Source organism: Somniosus microcephalus, chromosome 16 (assembly GCF_052327205.1).
Source record: "Somniosus microcephalus isolate GS21.2 chromosome 16, FLI_Smic_1.0, whole genome shotgun sequence".
Taxonomy (NCBI): domain Eukaryota; kingdom Metazoa; phylum Chordata; class Chondrichthyes; order Squaliformes; family Somniosidae; genus Somniosus; species Somniosus microcephalus.
The window spans coordinates 47,212,037-47,229,958 of NC_141002.1; the positions used below are offsets into that span (position 1 = coordinate 47,212,037).

Below are 17,922 nucleotides of genomic sequence, written 5' to 3' on the forward strand. Positions count from 1 at the left end.
CTCCGGCACGGCAAGAGAGCCCCAGGTGGGCAGAGGAAATGCTTCAAGGACACCCTCAAAGCCTCCTTGAAAAAGTGTAACATCCCCACCGACACCTGAGAATCCCTGGCCTAAGACTGCACAAAGTGGAGGAGAAGCATCCGGGAAGGCGCCAAACAACTCGAGTCTCTTCGCCGAGAGCAAACAGAAGCCAAGCGCAGGCAGCCCAAGCACCCCACCCACCCGCCCCTTCAACCACCGTCTGCCCCACCTGTGACCGAGACTGTCGGTCCCGCATTGGACTCATCAGTCACCTGAGAACTCATTTTTAATGTGGAAGCAAGTCATCCTCGGTTCCGAGGGTCTGCCTAAGAGAAGAGAGAGAGAGAGAGAAATTTTGAATTATTCCCATGGACTGGAGAAAGGCCCATGTGGTGTCTATATTTAAGAATAGCAGTAAATTATAATCTGGGACAGTCATCTTTAACAATTGCTCCATATCCTCCTCTACTGCACCTATATGCTGGCTTCCACCATCATTTGTTTAAAAAAAAGCAAAAATATTTATTTAATATCTCTGTCTTACCTTCATCGTCCACAACTAGACCCCCTCTTTTATCCTTGAGTATTACTACCTGCTCTTGAACTATTCCTTTACTTTTTAAAAATATTTTATAAAAGCTCTTCTAATCTCCCTTTTCACCTTCTCATTACACTTTCTATATTCTTCCTAATTTTATCTCATGCGTCCCTTTTAAGTTTTAGTTTTTAATATATTTATCCATGGAATTCAATTCTTTGAAGTACCCACTTTTACCATTTAGCAATATTGTACTCTATCCATCCCATATTTGAAGATTTCCCACTGTTGATGCATCAAACTGTGTGCTAATTTTTTCTGCCCAGTTAATTTGGGCAAGATCCCTTCTTATCATACTGAACGTTGCCTTTTTTCTACTCTTACCTTTGATTCATCATTATTATTTTCTATTCTTACATTGAACCTAACTAAGTTGTGGTCGTTATTTCCCAATTGTTCTCCAACTCACGCATCAATTATTTGCTCCACTTCATTTCCCAGAACTAAATCAAACAATGCTTCTTTCCTTATTGGGCTAGAAAAATACTGATTGAGGAAGTTAAATGAATATGTAGCAAGGAACAGGATTCTGTGTTACAATGACAACTGCAGAGAGGAATAATAAAATATTATGTGAAACATGATGGTTCCTAAGGTGTTTTGAAAATGAAAATATTATGCCAAGTAAAACAACTGATCTAGGATGTATAATGTCAGCTGTTCGGCTACATAAATATTCTAGAGTTTTGCAGGATTTGGCTTTGGCAAGTAGGGAGGCATTTTTGTGGAAGGAAGAGGCTTCATGGGTTGAATGGCCTTTTCCCAACCATACTTTCTTGTATTCCTTCTTCCTGGGTATCCTCCTACCCTTTGCACTGTTCCATGGCTGACAGTGCAGGAGGGAATCAGTTCTCAGACCTGTTCCAGTGTTGTATCAGATTATTCAGTTTACTTATCCTCCCTGTTCTGCAGAACTGTCAAAACTCTGCTCTGCATCTACTTAGTACTTTGGCAAATATTGAGAAGTGATTATGTAAGGAGTCAGAAATCCAAATCCAAGTCCTTCCACGCTGTGGCACAACTCATTCCTCAAACTTGCTATGGCACTTGGCAGCTGAAATGACGACCTTATAGTGAAAAATGTAGGTTAATTGTTAGAGGATCTGTGTATACTGTATAATATTGAAAGTTTGAATGAGCATGTTTTCTTCCCACAGAGGGCTGGTGGCTTATTTGGTAACCATGTTGGCTATTATCCAAGTGATGGTAGAGGCTCCTTCCCACAAACTTTCACCACCCAGCGTCCTTTGCACCTCAATAAATCAGGAACCTCTCAAGTTGAAGTAGAGTCACCATCCCATGAGAAACTGGTTGATTCAACTTTCACTCCAAGCAGCTATTCCTCCTCTGGATCAAACGCCAACATTAACAACGCCAACAACACTGCAATATCCAGATTCCCAAGTCCAGTCAATTACCAAAGCACCGTCAGCACAGTGGATGGTCATAGCAATTCTCTGACTTCATCGCTTTTATTGCAAGCCACAACATGGAAGATCAATCCCAAAAGGTAAGTTTGTAATATTGCAACGTATATGATGATGTTTCTCTGCTAATGTAATTCACTGTCATTTCAGTTTCAAGTCTGTTTATTATATTAATATTTTTGATATAAAACAGGATTATGATAAGGAAAAGGCATGAGTACAGCGTGAGCCCACTACAACAAGCAGTGTGTGTATAGTGTGAGCCCCACTAGAATAGACAATGCGACTGCAGTATACACCCACTACAACACGCAGTATGCTTATGGTGTGAGCCGTACAAGTACAGGCAGTATGAGTATTGCATGACCCCCAACACAACAGGCAATAAGTTCAGATGAGCCCATGACAACATGCACTGAGTGCACCAGGTAATTAGAGTGAGCTGCAATACAAGAGTTTTGCTAGACAGGAGTGCAGATTGGAGAATTGAGTATTATTGTAATAGCCCTATCTCTGACCTGCACTCCTGTCTAGTGAGGATCTGTGTTAGGTGCACAGCCTAGCTGAATTTAGCCTATACAAGTACTGTGTGCCCACCACATACATTATAAGTACAGTATGAGCCTCCTTTAAGCAATGTAAGTAGTGCAAACCCCACCACAACAAACAGTGTGAGTACAATGTGAACCCCAATTCAACAGACAGCATTAGTATAAGCCCCACAGTAACAGGCTCTACAAGTGTAGCACTGCTCAACCACAGCAGACAGTGTACTACAATGCGAGGCCCAACCCTTCATCATTTCATGGTTCTTTCATTTATTACAGTTTTTTGTTTTCCAAGAGCTGTCATGTGTATATAAAATAATATCTAAGTCATTTTTCTTATCTGTTTTCGTGCTCACTTATGAACCAGGACACGGTATTATGAAACACTGGTACGGTATGTACCCTTACAGTTGTTTTATCCTTTGTTATATTCTTCTTGCTCTAGTTGAATAATAAGTGTATTTATTTTATTAGCTAAATTTTTTTTAGGAACTCTTCAGATTCCCCCTCTTCTGGTTCAACATAATTGCCTGACAAGCAGAGGAGAAAGGTCATTTATATCTAAGCTTCAACCAATGCCTCCTTGTACCAAATACTAAGAAGCGTGTGAGAGTTGTGTGATTTGACTTACCCTCCAATTCCCCTCAGTTACTCCATCTGGGCTTTATCCCTATTGTGCACCTCATTAAGAGGACCAGGCTTTAAGATGATCAACTCACTAATGGGAGACTTGCAGAGGAAAACTGGAAGTTAGACCTTTTTGTTCTTCGTTTTACTGCTTAAAATATTTTAAAGCATAATTATTTACTTTGTCATCTTCTTCCTTCTCTTTCCTATCACCACAATATCCTCCTTCACTCAGGGCAGCAGATCAATCTGGGGCTTGAGTTCCATATTGGCTTATAGGAGGCAGTTAGTTGAATAAATTAGGTCATTCCCCCTCTTCCTCTCCATCACCAAGTGGAAGTACTCTAACATCTAACAGCCTCACTGTAAATCAGCAGAGCTCTCCATTCGAAGGGTGGAAAGCTCACAAGACAGGCAAATCTGGGGTCCAAACACAGATTGCTCGACTTTAACTCCCCTGCATGACAGAAACCAGATAGGGGGTTGGGGGTGGGGGGGTCAGCAGTTAAAATGGAGCGAGGACTGGCCCACTCTTTTCCCGTTCTGATCTGGCCAACTCAATTTTAAATTGCAAGCAGTAAAGACACCCTCCCCAAGCTGGCAGATCGATGTCACCGAGGTCTAATCTGCCATTTTAATCTGAGGCCTGAATGGTGGAGCAATGCTAGCTACCCGCCAGGCAAAAGCTGCTGGGAACAGTAACCAGGGCCCAGCAAAGTCAATTTTTAGCTTCCTTGTGGGGCCAAGATGAACAGGAGCTCCACAAGTAAACCTTGAGCCTCCCCAGCCTGGCTATCCTCCCCCTTCCTCCGACCGGATTCCCCTCCCGGAGCACTTACCTGGAGCCAGGGATTGTACACTGAGGTCCCAACAGAGGCCTCCTGCTGATCTATTTAAATATTAAGCTGTTGCACAGTCTGATGATGACAAAAACAGAAAATGCTAGGCAGTCGCATCCTGCTGATTTCTTAGGCATTTTGGTCGGGAAGTCAGCAAGCGGCATGCCTGGAGTACTGTGCACAGTTTTGGTCTCCTTATCTAAGAAAGGATATACTTGCCTTGGAGGTGGTGCAATGAAGGTTCACTAGATTGATTCTTGGGATGAGAAGGTTGACCTATGAGGAGAGATTGAGTAGATTTGGGCCTATACTCTCTGAGTTTAGAAGAATGAGAAGTCATTGAAACATAAGATTCTGAGGGGGATTGACAGGATAGATAATGAGATTGTTTCCCCTGGCTGGAGTCTGGAACTAGGGCTCATAGGCCTAGAAATTCAGTTGTTAGCACCAGCCGCTAGTGCCTTAGGAGGAGAAGTGGGGCGCGAAGCGGCTAGCGCCCAGGCGCGGCGCAATCTGTGCCTCTCGCGAACTTCAGTCAAGATTTAGCGGCGGCGCAAAACCGCAGTGCCCGCTCAGCTGCGCACGCAAATCCTGACGTCATTTCATGGTGCAACGCCCTTGGTGCGCCCCGAACCGGAACTTCAGTGACGCCCCCCTTCTGTGCGCCTGGCGCCCCCAGCGACTGGTTGAGGGGAACGGTTCCCAGTCGCTGCGGGGCACGGGAGGCGCTATTTAAAGGAGACTCTTCCTGCATTATTTGTGGCAGCCATTTTGTTCCACTCCTTCTGTGTGAGAGAGAGATATTTGGAGAGAGACAAAGGGAGAGAGCTTTCTGCTTTGACTCAGCGCTCGCACGGGTACTTCTGGCTTCAGGCCAGAGCTTTGCAGTTGGATTTAACTTTCAGTGCCATAGCCTTGAGTCGCCACATATAATGGGGGCTGCAATGGGTGGAAACGTTGGCTTTCTGCATTGCATTCAAAAGGCTTAGAGACGCCGAGACAGAGTGCCAGTCATGGCCAGACGGAGAAGGGCCTACAGGCGTCGGCACAGGCCTTACCCACCCAGGGTATACCGCCAGCAGTTCTCATATCTCAACATATCTGAGGAGCAGTGTGTTCGGAGGCTGCGATTCAGAAGGGAGGTGGTCACTGAGATCTGCCACCTGCTTCAGAGAGATCTGCAGCCACAGCTGAGGAGCAGGATGTCTCTGTCGGTGGCAGTGAAGGTGACGGTGGCTCTCAACTTCTATGCCACCGGCTCCTTCCAATCCGCTACTGGCGACATTGCCAATATCTCCCAGTTCGTGGTACATTGCTGCATCCGCCAGGTGACGAATGCCCTCTTCAGAAGGAGACGTCAGTACATCTCCTTCCCCATGACCCTGGACAAGCAGCAAGAGCGTGCAATGGGATTTGCAAGAATAGCAGGCTTCCCCATGGTCCAGGGCAGCATTGACTGCACGCATGTGGCTTTGCGGGCACCTCTACAGAATGCCGAGGATTACCGCAACCGGAAGGGCTACCATTCGCTCAATGTCCAGTTGGTGTGTGACAGCTCATACTAGCTGTCAATGCCCACTTTCCAGGCAACAGCCATGATGCCTTCATCCTGTGCCAGACTTCTGTGGCAGACATTTTCGAAGCCCCGGCTCACCCAGGAGGCTGGCTTCTCGGGGACAAGGGGTATCCTTTGTGCACCTGGCTGATGACCCCGCTCCGTGCGCCCAGCACCCCTGCTGAAGAACGATACAATGACAGCCATCAAGCTACCAGGAACATCATTGAGCACACAATCGGTGTGCTCAAGCAACGGTTCCGCTGTCTGGACCATTCCAGAGGAGCCCTACAGTACTCGCCTGAGCGAGTCTCCCATTTTGTTGTAGTGTGCTGCACAACGTGGCTATCCTCAGGACTCAGCCACTGCCAGCAGACATTGGAGGACCACCGGAGGAGGAGGAGGAGCACCAAGACGGGAGGGAAGCACAAAGTGCAAGGGCCGTCCGTCGGCGGATTATTGCAACTCAGTTCTAGGCCCCCTCTCGGAATGGCTTGTGCCAATGAAAGAACATGAATGTAGCCGCTCCACAAACCCTCAGCCGGTCAAGGCAACAAATAGTTCAAAGTGCATAATGGACAATCTGAATAAAGAAAAATTTTTATTTTACAAACTCTGTACCCTTCCCGCATGACAAACAAATTCTGAGAAACCCCAAAAAACAGTTAGACACATAAGTGGCTCTCACAACCTTGAGAAAATGAAAAAAAGTTAAACAAAAATGACCATGATCCTTGGCCTTCATTTAAAAAACAAACACAACATTGTCGGCCTTCATATGAAAAAAACCATTTTGCCACACCTTCTACTTTTTCGCCTGCGAGGGTGATCCGCCTCGCTTCCACGAGTGGCCCCTTCCCGCCCTGCAGCAGCTCCTCAATGGGACCCCAGTGGCTGCAGCAAGGCTGGGGGAAGGCTGCTGAGGGTCAGATGGTGAGACGGCAGATGCCCTTGGGGGACGGCCTGGACCAGCTCTGGGCCTGGAGGGCCCGGCTGCTAACTGCTCCAACTCTGCTTGGGCGGCAGCAGTCTGTCCTACGGGTGGTGGCAGCTGCAGTGGAGGAGTGACAGTGTTGGCTGCAGGAATGCTGCCAACCTGGCAGAGCACAGGCACTCCCCTGGTCGGCTGATACACTGGCACTCGCACGGGCCAGCACTGAAGCATGCGCAGCAATCTGCTGAAGCACAGACTGCTGGGCTGCTGTGGTGCGGCGAGGGCCCCGGTGATGCCTGGCCGATCCAGCGAGGGTGGCAGCAGTTAGTGCCCGTGTGGCCCTGATCTGTGTCTGCATCAGACCAGCCAGTGAATGCACGGCATGACTGAGCACTTGGCTGGAAGCTGCCTGTGATGCCACAAAGTCCTGCAGACTCCTGGCCTGTGCTGCCCCGAATTCCTGAACACTCCTTGCCAGCGACTCTATGGAGTCCGGCATCCTTGCCACTGCAGCCATGAGCTCAGTGTGCTTGCGCTCAGCCTGGGCGCCCATTTCACCAAAGAGCCGCACCTCCTCTGTGCTCACCGTAGCAGGACTAGAGGCTACACTCACCCTCCGGGGAGAAGGCCACCGAGCTTCCCCACCCCTCCCGCGTCGCTGCAGCCCGCTGGGCCCCGGAGCTTCACCCTCATCAGACCCTTTCCCCCTGCTCCCCTCCAGGGAAGACGTGTCCCCATCATGGCCATGGGCTGCCTCGGCTGAGGGTGGCACTGATGGGCCGGCTTCCTCTTCCTCCTCCTCGAAATCTGAATCAGACACAGTGCCAGCTTGAGGGCCCGCCTCCTCACCTGGCGAATCAGCATCTGAAAGCAGGGAGGCACAACAGTTGCTTTAGAGTGAGGACAGGGTGGCAGCGAGGGAGGCATGAGTGCGGCAATGCACTGCATTGGTTCGAGAGTGGCAAAGGATGCTGGTGTGAGGCACAAGTGGAAAGAGAGAGGTCAAAAAGGTGATGACCATACCATTGCTGTCCAGAACGGGGTCGGCATCTCCACTGGCAACGGGGCCAATCTGCTGGCCTCCCATAATCCGCTCCACTCGCTGCTCCAGGTCGGTGAGCTCTTTCAGGTCAGGATGGCCTCCCCCGATCCGTCGCTGCTGCCTGCGATTGTGGGCCAGCTTGCCCTGCAAGAGAAAGGACGGCCTCTAAGTACACTGTCAAGCCCTGATCTTGCCTGCACTGCCTCCCATGGTGGAATAGCCCTGACAGTGTCAAGCCCTGATCTTGCCTGCACAGCCTCCCATGGTGGAATAGCCCTGACAGTGTGTAAAGTGCTGAATGTGCAAGTGATTTTCATGAGAGTCCCATAGCTGTTGGATGAGGGTTGGGCATTGGGGCTTTCAGGTCCCTTTGGCCATAAAGTGAGGTGCACATGCAGGGATGAAGAGAATACTGGAAAGGATACTCACCCTGACAACCCGAGTGAGGTCGTTGAGCTTTTTTCTGCATTGCACTGGAGTCCTGGCAACCATGCTGTTGGAGGTCACCCTGTTTGCCACCTCCCTGCAGGTTTTTCGATACTCGCTGGGCAGCGGCCTCCTGCCACTATCAGGGAAGAGGACAGGTCGCCTGCGCTCCACTGCGCCAACCAGTAGCTTCAGGGTACCCTCGCTGAAGTGCTGCGCTCGCTCCCTAGCCTTCTCCATCGTCCTGGGCATTGAAGTGTTGAAGCAGCTATGTTCAGGCCTTGATTCAGGGCTGCAGTGTGCAGGGCGTGGCAGCAAAACAAATCGAGCCTCCCCCTTTAAGAGCTGACCGGCGCCAGCGTGTCTGCCTTCAAGCAGCAACTCGCCGCACCTGCGCTGCGCCCGCCCTCGGTGGTAGCGCCTCGGCTCGCTGGCTTAGCGCCTTATGATAGTCATGCACCGCCTGCTTTAGCGCAGCAGCAACCTCTTGGGGCGGTGCAACTCAATTTCGGCGAAGGTGGCGCTAAGTTGCGCCGGTCGCTAAATTTAGCGAACGCCCGGCTGTAGCACCCCAAACGTGGCAATACTGAATTTCTAGGCCATAGTTTCAGATTAAGGGATCGGCCTTTTAAGACTGAGATGAGGAAGAATTTCTTCACTCAGAGGGTTGGGAATCTTTGGAATTCTCTGCCCCAATTCATTGAATATATTCAAGGCTGAGATAGATAGATTTTTGGACTAGAGGAATCAAGGGATATGGGGATCGGGCGGGAGAGTGGAGTTGAGGTCGAAGATCAGCCATAATCTCTTTGAATGGTGGTGCAAACTCGAGGGGTGGGATGGCCTACTCCTACTCCTTGTTCTTATGCTAATGAGGCTCGGCCATTAAAATCATCTGAGCCTCCCTGTTATTGTTCCCAGCCGAGCACGCCGCTCGCTGTACCATGTTCCCACCCAGGAGTTAAAATCAAACAGTCTTAGTGCTCTACCAGGAGACCTAGGTTCACTAATTATTTTTAATTTGTAACTTCTTATGTTTGTTAGCATGACAATTAATTCACTTTTTAATCTTTTTACAACTCAGATGTGCTGTTACTAGCAATGTCATCATCTTAATTAACAATAAAACTGTAACTCCTAGCTCCGTCTCCTAGCTGATTCTCCAATGTCCACTTCTGCTGGACTTTTTTCTTTAACTGATTAAAATCTATATTTTGTTTTGACCAGAATCTATTCTGGGGATCAAAATCTTTATTTCCATCTAAACTACCAACTTTGTTTTTACTTGAAGTCAATATTGGTTTCTCTGTTGACTGGATTAACAGTAGTCAGCAGATATGAAAAACAATGTTCTAGCCCATTTATATGAGTTGACGTTTTGACTCATTTTGTGCCATTAAAAAGATTTATTGACAGATCTGAGGATACTAATAAGTTCCAATATTTTGTTGTGTTTCGTGTACATATAGAGTAACACAAATTTACAACTAATATCTATCACAAACAAAATCTAATGACTAGCAAATTAACTTTGTAAATTCAAGTAACTATTGTTTTGCTAATTATAAGACATCACTTAACAACTTCTCCAGAATTTGTTGACAGACTTTCTGATCGTGACAATTGAACAACAAAATAAAACTTTAGCCGCTGTATTGCATTATCAAGCGGGCTACTGGCTAATAAAACAAGCTAGCTAGTTGATAAACTCACCACCAGCAAATCTTTCTCGATATGGCATCAAATAAATATGATGAGGACTTTAGACTGTATTGTGCATAAACAGGTGGCCAGACCTCCAGGAAATTTCATTTAAAAAAAAGTGATGTGTTGTGTAAAACGTGCAGTATATAATTTTTATAACTGCTGTATAATCCAGGAATAATAATAAAGGTGTAAATCATAATCAAAGCAGGATATGATAAATATCTCCATGTGTGATGCTGACTTGATAACTCATGGATTATCTAGTCGTGTGTGTGTTATTGTTAGCCTGATTAGTGAAGGCACCTGTCATACTGCTGACCACAAAATATTTGATTTCTAACACTTTAGATTTAACTGCGAAGAAAACAGATTTGTTTTTTGATTTTATATCCTTATAATCAGGAGAATCAATAATTATTTGCCAAGTCCTTTAGTTAAATGTTGTTGCAGTTCTTCTAGCATGTTTCTTTCTCTCAATACTTCCTGCCATTATCAGTTCAAATTTTTTTTTTAAACTGCAAATGCTGGAAATCTGAAACAAACACAGAAAATGCTGGAAATACACAGAACATGTTCTGAAGACGGGTTCTACCCAACGGATTAACCTGTCTTTTCTCTCTGCTGTGTGTCTCTAGAATTTTCTGTTTTTGTCATTACCAGTCTGTGCAACAATTTTGCATCAGAGAGGTTCAATATAATTCAATGTAATTGGCTGTTGAAGTGCATGATGTTCAGTCACTTAATTATACTCAGTGTCTCTTCCCAGGGATAGATATGTGATTGCTTTGCTCCTCAGTTTTAATGCGATGACCCTGGTACGCTCTTGTGTTTCCAGCTCAGACTCTGAAGATAGTCGTTTGCCGATCATTCAACGAGAGGAAGCATCTCCCGATGAGACTTATGAGGAGAACTTTAATGAAGATCCTGATTGCTGCAGTGAGGAAAACATGCTTTCTTCACAACTGTGAGTACTTCCTTCTACTGCATTGGTGACAGAACAACAGAATGCAAACAGCAGTAAATGTAAGAAGGACAGAAGCCTCACAAAATTGACACTGTCTGTTGCCAAGAGCACATGAAAACCGAGTGAGTTTGTGCAGAGTTGACATTGGATAACCCCAGATAGCCCGGCACCTGCACCAACAATCCTAGCTCAGCAAGCAATGGTTAATTTTGTGCTTTAACTTTTGTATACAAGGGACAGAGTTCCAACTAAAAACACTATCTGGGGTGAAAGTTACAATTACGCCATCTTTTAACAAAACCGAAGGTTAAAAGAAAAAAGATTTGCAACCAACATAGTTAATGAATGAACAAGACATCAAACTATTGGGGTAGATTTTTAACTATTGGGCGGCGAACCAGCGGAGCACACCAGCAGCTGCCCGCCTGTGCTAGGAGTGGAGGCCAGATCTTCCATGAATCTTCATTGATGGATAACAATGAATGGCTGATTTACTATCCCCCATTTTGTGCACCCGCCAAAGTTGTGTTTTACCCCCAAAGAATGGGACTATGTTATGTTGAGTATTAAATGATGTTGATGATGTAGCAGAAGTAGCAACTTAAAAAACACATCCTGCTCATTCAGTCACAATCATGAATTAATCCTAACCCGAAGACAATGCACATGAAAAGCATCTCAGTACATAAGAGCTACCAGTACAGCTATAGGTGTAAAGAAAAAAATAACAACCTTTACTTTTAACAGCACTTGAACGTTGTTTAGGTGCTGTGAATTGTCTTTTTGTCTTATACCACTTAACGAAAGTAGATTTGTAGTGGAGTCAGGAACAGTCTTTAATTAAATAGGCATCCTGCTTTGTCCTCCCCAGATTTAGTTTTTACTTGGGGTTTCCCTTGGCTGAGGCCTGAGTGGAGGTACTTTGCCCTCTCTGGGACTGCTGCTTCCTGTCATAAGGGAGGGATCTCATTCTCATGGATTACGCAGTCCTGATGCGTTCTCATCATTTTGGGTGCTAGATTTCTCACCATTAAGCCTTGTAACCTGTACCATCCTGACACCACTGACGGATTTACTGTCTGAGCTTGTGGGGTAAATTTTCCCCCGGTTCAGACTTTGGGCAGCCAGCCGGATCACACCCACTGGCCACCTGATAGTCCAGGCAGGAAACCCAATACATTTTGAAGGCCAGGCCTCATTAGCATTCGGTTGGCAGGCTGTGGGCACACTGCTGCAATATCAGGCGACCTGGCCACCCTCTGGTTCAGACGAAAGGAAGTCTGTGTGGGGGGTCCTATCTCTGGAGGAGGACCTGGAGTCACCGGCTCACGTTGGTTTTGGCGAGTCAGGACGAGCATTCAAGCTCGTACCGGCCCCATAAACCTACAGTAAAACTTACCTGAGGGTTCCTCTTCTGCTGAACCACCAGCTGATACTGGCCAGAATGTGCACGGCTCCCATTGCATATTAAAAGGGTCTATCGCATGACTTAAGCGGGCACTCTGGCTGCCCAGCGGTAAGCCTGGAGGAAGATTGTGGCAGCCACAGAAACCTCAGGAACGGGAAAACATGTAATTCCCCACCATTTTCGGGGCACTACCATCCCATTTCCACCAGGCAGGAGGGCACAAAATCTCCCCCTGTGGGTAACACAGTGCCAATACCACTGACGGATTTAATCACTCTTTGGACAAGCATAGCTCATGCTTTGAGGTTTTGAATTACACATTGTTGATGTACTCACCATAAAATATTATTTTTCCTGGACAAATATATTTATCCCTAATATTCACTACCTTTTTTTCAATGTGTAGCCCAATTTCACACAGATGTTTTTGACCTTAAAACCATGGACTTGCCAATCTGATTATCTGAGAGAAGTACTTCTGAATAGGCGTGACTTCCTAAGTTTTTTTGCAGATTCAGAATAAAGCAAAATTTGACTGATCTGGAAAACATATTTTAAGCCTAACTGAGATGATTTCAGCGTGTCTTTCCCCTTAAAATGTAACCACTGTGATCGAGAGAGCTACAATTCTAAGTACTTGAATTCCACAATATGCCACGGGATAGGCATCCTATACAGCCAACTTCCACAACAATCTAAGACACGCTTCATTCTGAATGTCCAACTTTAAAGCGGTTTAGGAAACTATCCATCGTGAGCATATGACTGTCACAGCAAACAAGGGGGCTATTCATCCTGAGTGCCCAATTTCTAGAATGATATAGTGGATTGTTATATCCAGGAAACACTCAAGTTGGTGAGGTAATTAAAAGCTGCTTTTATTTCAGACTCTCTGGATCATTCTCATTAGATATAACATCAATATAAGAGGAAACTCCAAAGTGTAATTTGTGCAGTATGCTTGCTCCCATCAAGGGGCCCTCTGGTGTTCAGTTACACAATATGCAAGTACAATACCTAACTGGGACTATCCATCCTGCGCATCTGAGTATTATAGCTATATTAGGGAATATCCATTCCTCAGCGCTAGTTTCTCTTGCAGTGTAAAGAGCTATTGATCCTTACTTTCTGATTTCTATGGTAGTTTAGTGAGGCTAAGTGGGTAACTAAGAAAAAGTTTCCTTTTGTCATTAAGCTGCAGGATGGAATGGCAATTTTTATAAAGATTTGGCTCTGTGATTGTACTGTATTTTTTCATTCAGGTTTGACTGAACAATGTGTACGATCTCTATGGAACCACTATTGGGCCACCTTCATTGATACTTATATATTTGATTTTCTTAATAATTATTTGCATAAATGCCAAAATGATGTCTGTTTTTCTCCCATTTTTCTTGATTTTAATTGTGTTTTTCTTTGCATGGTTGCCCCTTGCAGAATTTCCTATCAAGAGGATGACGATAGCAAACAGCTCGCTCCATCAGTGGATTGCTGTGAGGAAAGTGATAAAAATAGGCAGTCTCCTTCAAAGGGGCTTCTTTCAGCAACATCATTAGGTAACTTTAAAAAAATGAATAATAAGTTAGAGTTAATATAACCGCATGCCAAGGTTAACAGTTAAGCTGTTATCAAGGTATATCGCTCACTGGAGAATATGTGGAATGCCAACTAATTCTCCCTTCGCTTGTGTAGATGGAAAATAATGCTCGTTAGGATTCCAGGAATGAAAGTAAAGACACCTCTAGCGCAGTAATAATGTTCTGCTCCTGTGGGCAATGAACAGGCTTGTAGATATAGTACAGTATTTACTAAGTGCGCTACTGATCTTTAGTAGTAGAGTATCTATTATGCACTATCCTACATATATTTATACTTTATTTATTTATTTATTTATATCTATATATATATATATATATATATGGCAGGTTGTCCAATTCAGACACTTGAAAGAGGCGAGGTTGGTGGGATAATGGTCTGATCCCAAAGATACTTGGGATACTGTGTAATTATCGTACTGTGTTATATTTACTAGAGGTTCTAGTGACATTCAGCAGTAAAACAATATTGTACCATTCCTTGTAGATATTTATTAACAAGCTATATTGGTTAGATAGATTGGATTTTATTTATAATATCCGAATGTAACACTGACTGCCCGTTGAATGAACATATGACAAGATTTAGCACTGTAGGAAATCAACCTATAAACTGGTGCAACTGCTGCAACAGAATTATTTCACAACTTAAGGATTTTGTTTTAAATAAACTGCAGTAGAATATTATAGTTTGCTTCCTAGTCTGTGCTGGTGAGCAGGACTCACTACATGATATTTTAAAAATATTTAATGAATGGAATTGCATACTGGGTATTTTGTAAAAGACTATTCATAAAACCAGGAACGGGGAATTTATACGTTAGTTACTGTATTTAAGTTTGATTTAGTACTGGAAACTTCCTCTCCTTCATGTTTAATTAAGATGCATTATTGCCTCAAGTAGATTTAGTTCCTGAAAGAGTAGATTTTGAAAGCTTAATTGCCATGTGCCATCTTGTAATGACAGATAGGCACTGCAGACATGATGGCCTAGAAATTCAGTTGGCGCCACGCCAGGGCTTTAGCGCCGGAAAGTTAGCGCCGGCGCTAAGTCCCCCTGCGCGCGCCAAAAATTCAGTAGCGCCGCGCCCGAACGGCTGCCGGCGCTACTGAAGGGTGTTTGCGCCTGAAAACTGGCGCTACGCGCCGCATTGCGGCGCTATTCCGGCGCCCGATGCGGTGCGGCAGGCTCGGGAAGTGCAGGCCTCCTCCTTCAGTTAAGGAGGAGCTGCCTGCACCCGCCCGCTGGCCGGTAAAATCGCCACAAAAATGAGCCCGGCACCTCGGGGAAGTGCCGGGCTCGCAGCCGAGAAGCATCTGTTCCGCGGGGGGGGGGGGGGGGGAGTCCGGGGAGGGAGGTGCGGGCAGGCGGCCGGCGGGAAAGCGGCCGGCCGCCGCTCCACCTTTATGCGCCGGCGCAAAGTCGTGTAAGACTCTGTTGCCAGAGTCTTAGTTGCGGCTGCCACGGGCGAGGCGGCCGCAACTGAATTTCGGCGCTGGGGCCCGTCGGCATGGCAACCGGGACGCTGCGCACACTGATGACGTCATCGGTGCCGGCGCAGCGCTACCAGTCTACCGCCGATTCCAGGGCCCCAGGGAATTTTTAAACTGGCCATAACTCCGGCGCTAGGCCCTCCAGCGCCCCAAATGGGGCGCTAGGCCTACTGAATTTCTAGGCCGCTATGTGTTACAGAGTGGAGTTCCCACTGAGGATTACATTTTTGTATAAGCTTTAGAACTAAGAAAATAATTTTGTAGAGATATGCATAATCAGCAACACATTGAACTTGTTGCATCACAAACTGCATCATCAGAACCTCCTGTAGACTAACTTGGGAAATTGCTTCTTTAACAAAACATTTAAAGCAAATAAAGAGCTTCTGTTGAGTTAGCTGATGTAATTAGCCAAGGCAGTGGTGCCCTATACTGGAAAATGTATGCATATGCTTGAGAACATAAGACGTAGGAGCAGGCGTACTTCATTTGGCCCCCCGAGCCTGCTCTGCCATTCAATAAGATCATGGCTGATCTGATCTTGGCCTCAACTCCACTTCCCTGCCCGCTCCCCATAACCCTTGACTCCCTTACCTTTCAAAAATCTGTCTCTCTCCACCTTAACTATATTCAATGGCCCAGCTTCCACAGCTCTCTGGGGAAGAGAATTCCAAAGATTCACGACCCTCTGAGAGAAGAAATTCCTCCTCATTTCCGATTGAAAAGGGTGCCCCCTTATTCTGAAACTATGCCCCCTAGTTCTAGATTCCCCCATGAAGGGAAACATCCTCTCTGCATCTACCCTGTCAAGCCCCTTCAGAATCTTATATGTTTCAATAAGATCCCCTCTCATTCTTCTAAACTCCAATGAGTATAGGCCCAACCTGTTCAACCTTTCTTCATAAGACAACCCCTTCATCTCTGGAATCAACCTCTTGAACCTTCTCTGAACTGCCTCCAATGCAAGTATATTGTTCCTTAAATAAGGAGACCAAAACTGTATGCAGTACTCGAGGTGTGGTCTCACCAACGCCCTGTACAGTTGTAACAGGACTTCCCTATTTTTATACTCCATTCCCTTTGCAATAAAGGCCAACACTCCATTTGCCTTCCTAATGCATGCTAACTTTTTGTGATTCATGTACAAGGACCCCCAGATCCCTCTGTACCTCAGCAATTTGTAATCTCGCCCCATTTAAATAATAATTAGCTTTTTTATTTTTCCTACCAAAGTGGATAACTTCACATTTTCCCACATTAAACTCCATCTGCCAGATTTTTGGCCACTCACGTAGCCTATCTATATCCCTTTGGAGATTCTTTGCATCCTCCACACAATTTGCTTTCCCCCCTATCTTTGTATCATCAGCAAATTTGGCTACATTACACTCAGTCCCTTCCTCCAAGTCATTAATATAGATTGTAAATAGTTGAGGCCCCAGCACTGATCCCTGTGGCACCCCACTAGTTACAGTTTGCCAACCTGAGAATGACCCATTTATCCTGACTCACTGTTTTCTGTTAGTTAGCCAATCCTCTATCCATGCTAATATATTACCCTCAACCCCGTGAGCTCTTATCTTGTGTAGTAACCTTTTATGTGGCACCTTATCGAATGCCTTCTGGAAATCCAAATACACGACATCTACTGGTTCCCCTTTATCCATCCTGCTCATTACATCCTCAAAGAACTCCAGAAAATGTGTCAAACATGATTTCCCTTTCATAAAACCATGCTGACTCAACTTGACTATATTATGATTTTCTAAATGTCCTGCTACCACTTCCTTAATGATGGACTCCAGAATTTTCCCAATGACAGATGTTAGGCTAACTGGTCGATAGTTGCCTGCTTTCTGTCTCACTCCTTTCTTAAATAGGGGCATTACATTTGCGGTTTTCCAGTCCGCTGGGACCTCTCCAGAATCCAGGGAATTTTGGTAGATTACAACCAATGCATCCACTATCTCTGCAGCCACCTTTTAAGACTCTAGGATGCAGGCCAGGGGACTTGTCCACCTTTTAGTCCCATTAGTTTACCTAGTACTTTCTCTCTATTGATAGTGATTGTTTTAAGTTCCCACCCCACCCCAATAACCCCTTGATTATCTATTATTGGGATGCTTTTAGTGTCTTCTACCGTGAAGACCGATACAAAATATTTGTTCAAAGTCTCCGCCATTTCCCTGTTTCCCATTATTAATTCCCCAGACTCATCCTCTAGGGGACCAACGTTTACTTCAGCTACTCTCTTCCTTTTTATATGGATGTTGGCCGAGAATGGTACCAAGCTTGGCTGATGCAGTCCCCTCCCCCAACATGCAAGGCTCACTCATGAAGAATCGTCACTTGCGAAAGTTACAAGAAGGCATCTAGCATCTGTGAAACCATAAGCCACTATTTTCAGAAGAGAGAAAAGGATGAAAAACTGGACAAGAAATAATGAAGTGTTGAACCAGAAGTGAAGAAGTGTCTAATTATTGTTGGTTCTGGTTTTATCAAAAAGTGGCAATCAATGTATGTCCTCATCAGGCTCAGTAATATTCCAGTAACCAGTAACTGTTTGCATAGTCTTGTTTATTGTGCCTTGCTTCTTGAAGGGAGAAGATCATCATTTCACCTGGAGTGCCTAAAGAGACAGAAGAACGAGGGCTTGGACGTTCCTTGCACAACCCCACTCTCTCAGAGGACAGCACTACCACTACATTTAGTTCAGCACCAGGTAACAGAGAGTTAC

At 45.5% G+C, this 17,922-nt stretch overlaps 1 protein-coding gene across 1 annotated transcript in view; it reads left to right on the plus strand.

Moving 5' to 3' along the window:
- Positions 1–17,922, plus strand: part of LOC147106123 (voltage-dependent L-type calcium channel subunit alpha-1C-like) — a 531,473-nt gene that overhangs the window by 505,790 nt on the left and 7,761 nt on the right. Inside the window, exons 39-42 of the mRNA XM_086008919.1 lie at positions 1,777–2,129; positions 10,560–10,688; positions 13,534–13,652; positions 17,786–17,907. Of these exons, the coding sequence (XP_085865045.1) occupies positions 1,777–2,129; positions 10,560–10,688; positions 13,534–13,652; positions 17,786–17,907 (723 nt within the window). The remainder of the gene's footprint in view (positions 1–1,776; positions 2,130–10,559; positions 10,689–13,533; positions 13,653–17,785; positions 17,908–17,922) is intronic.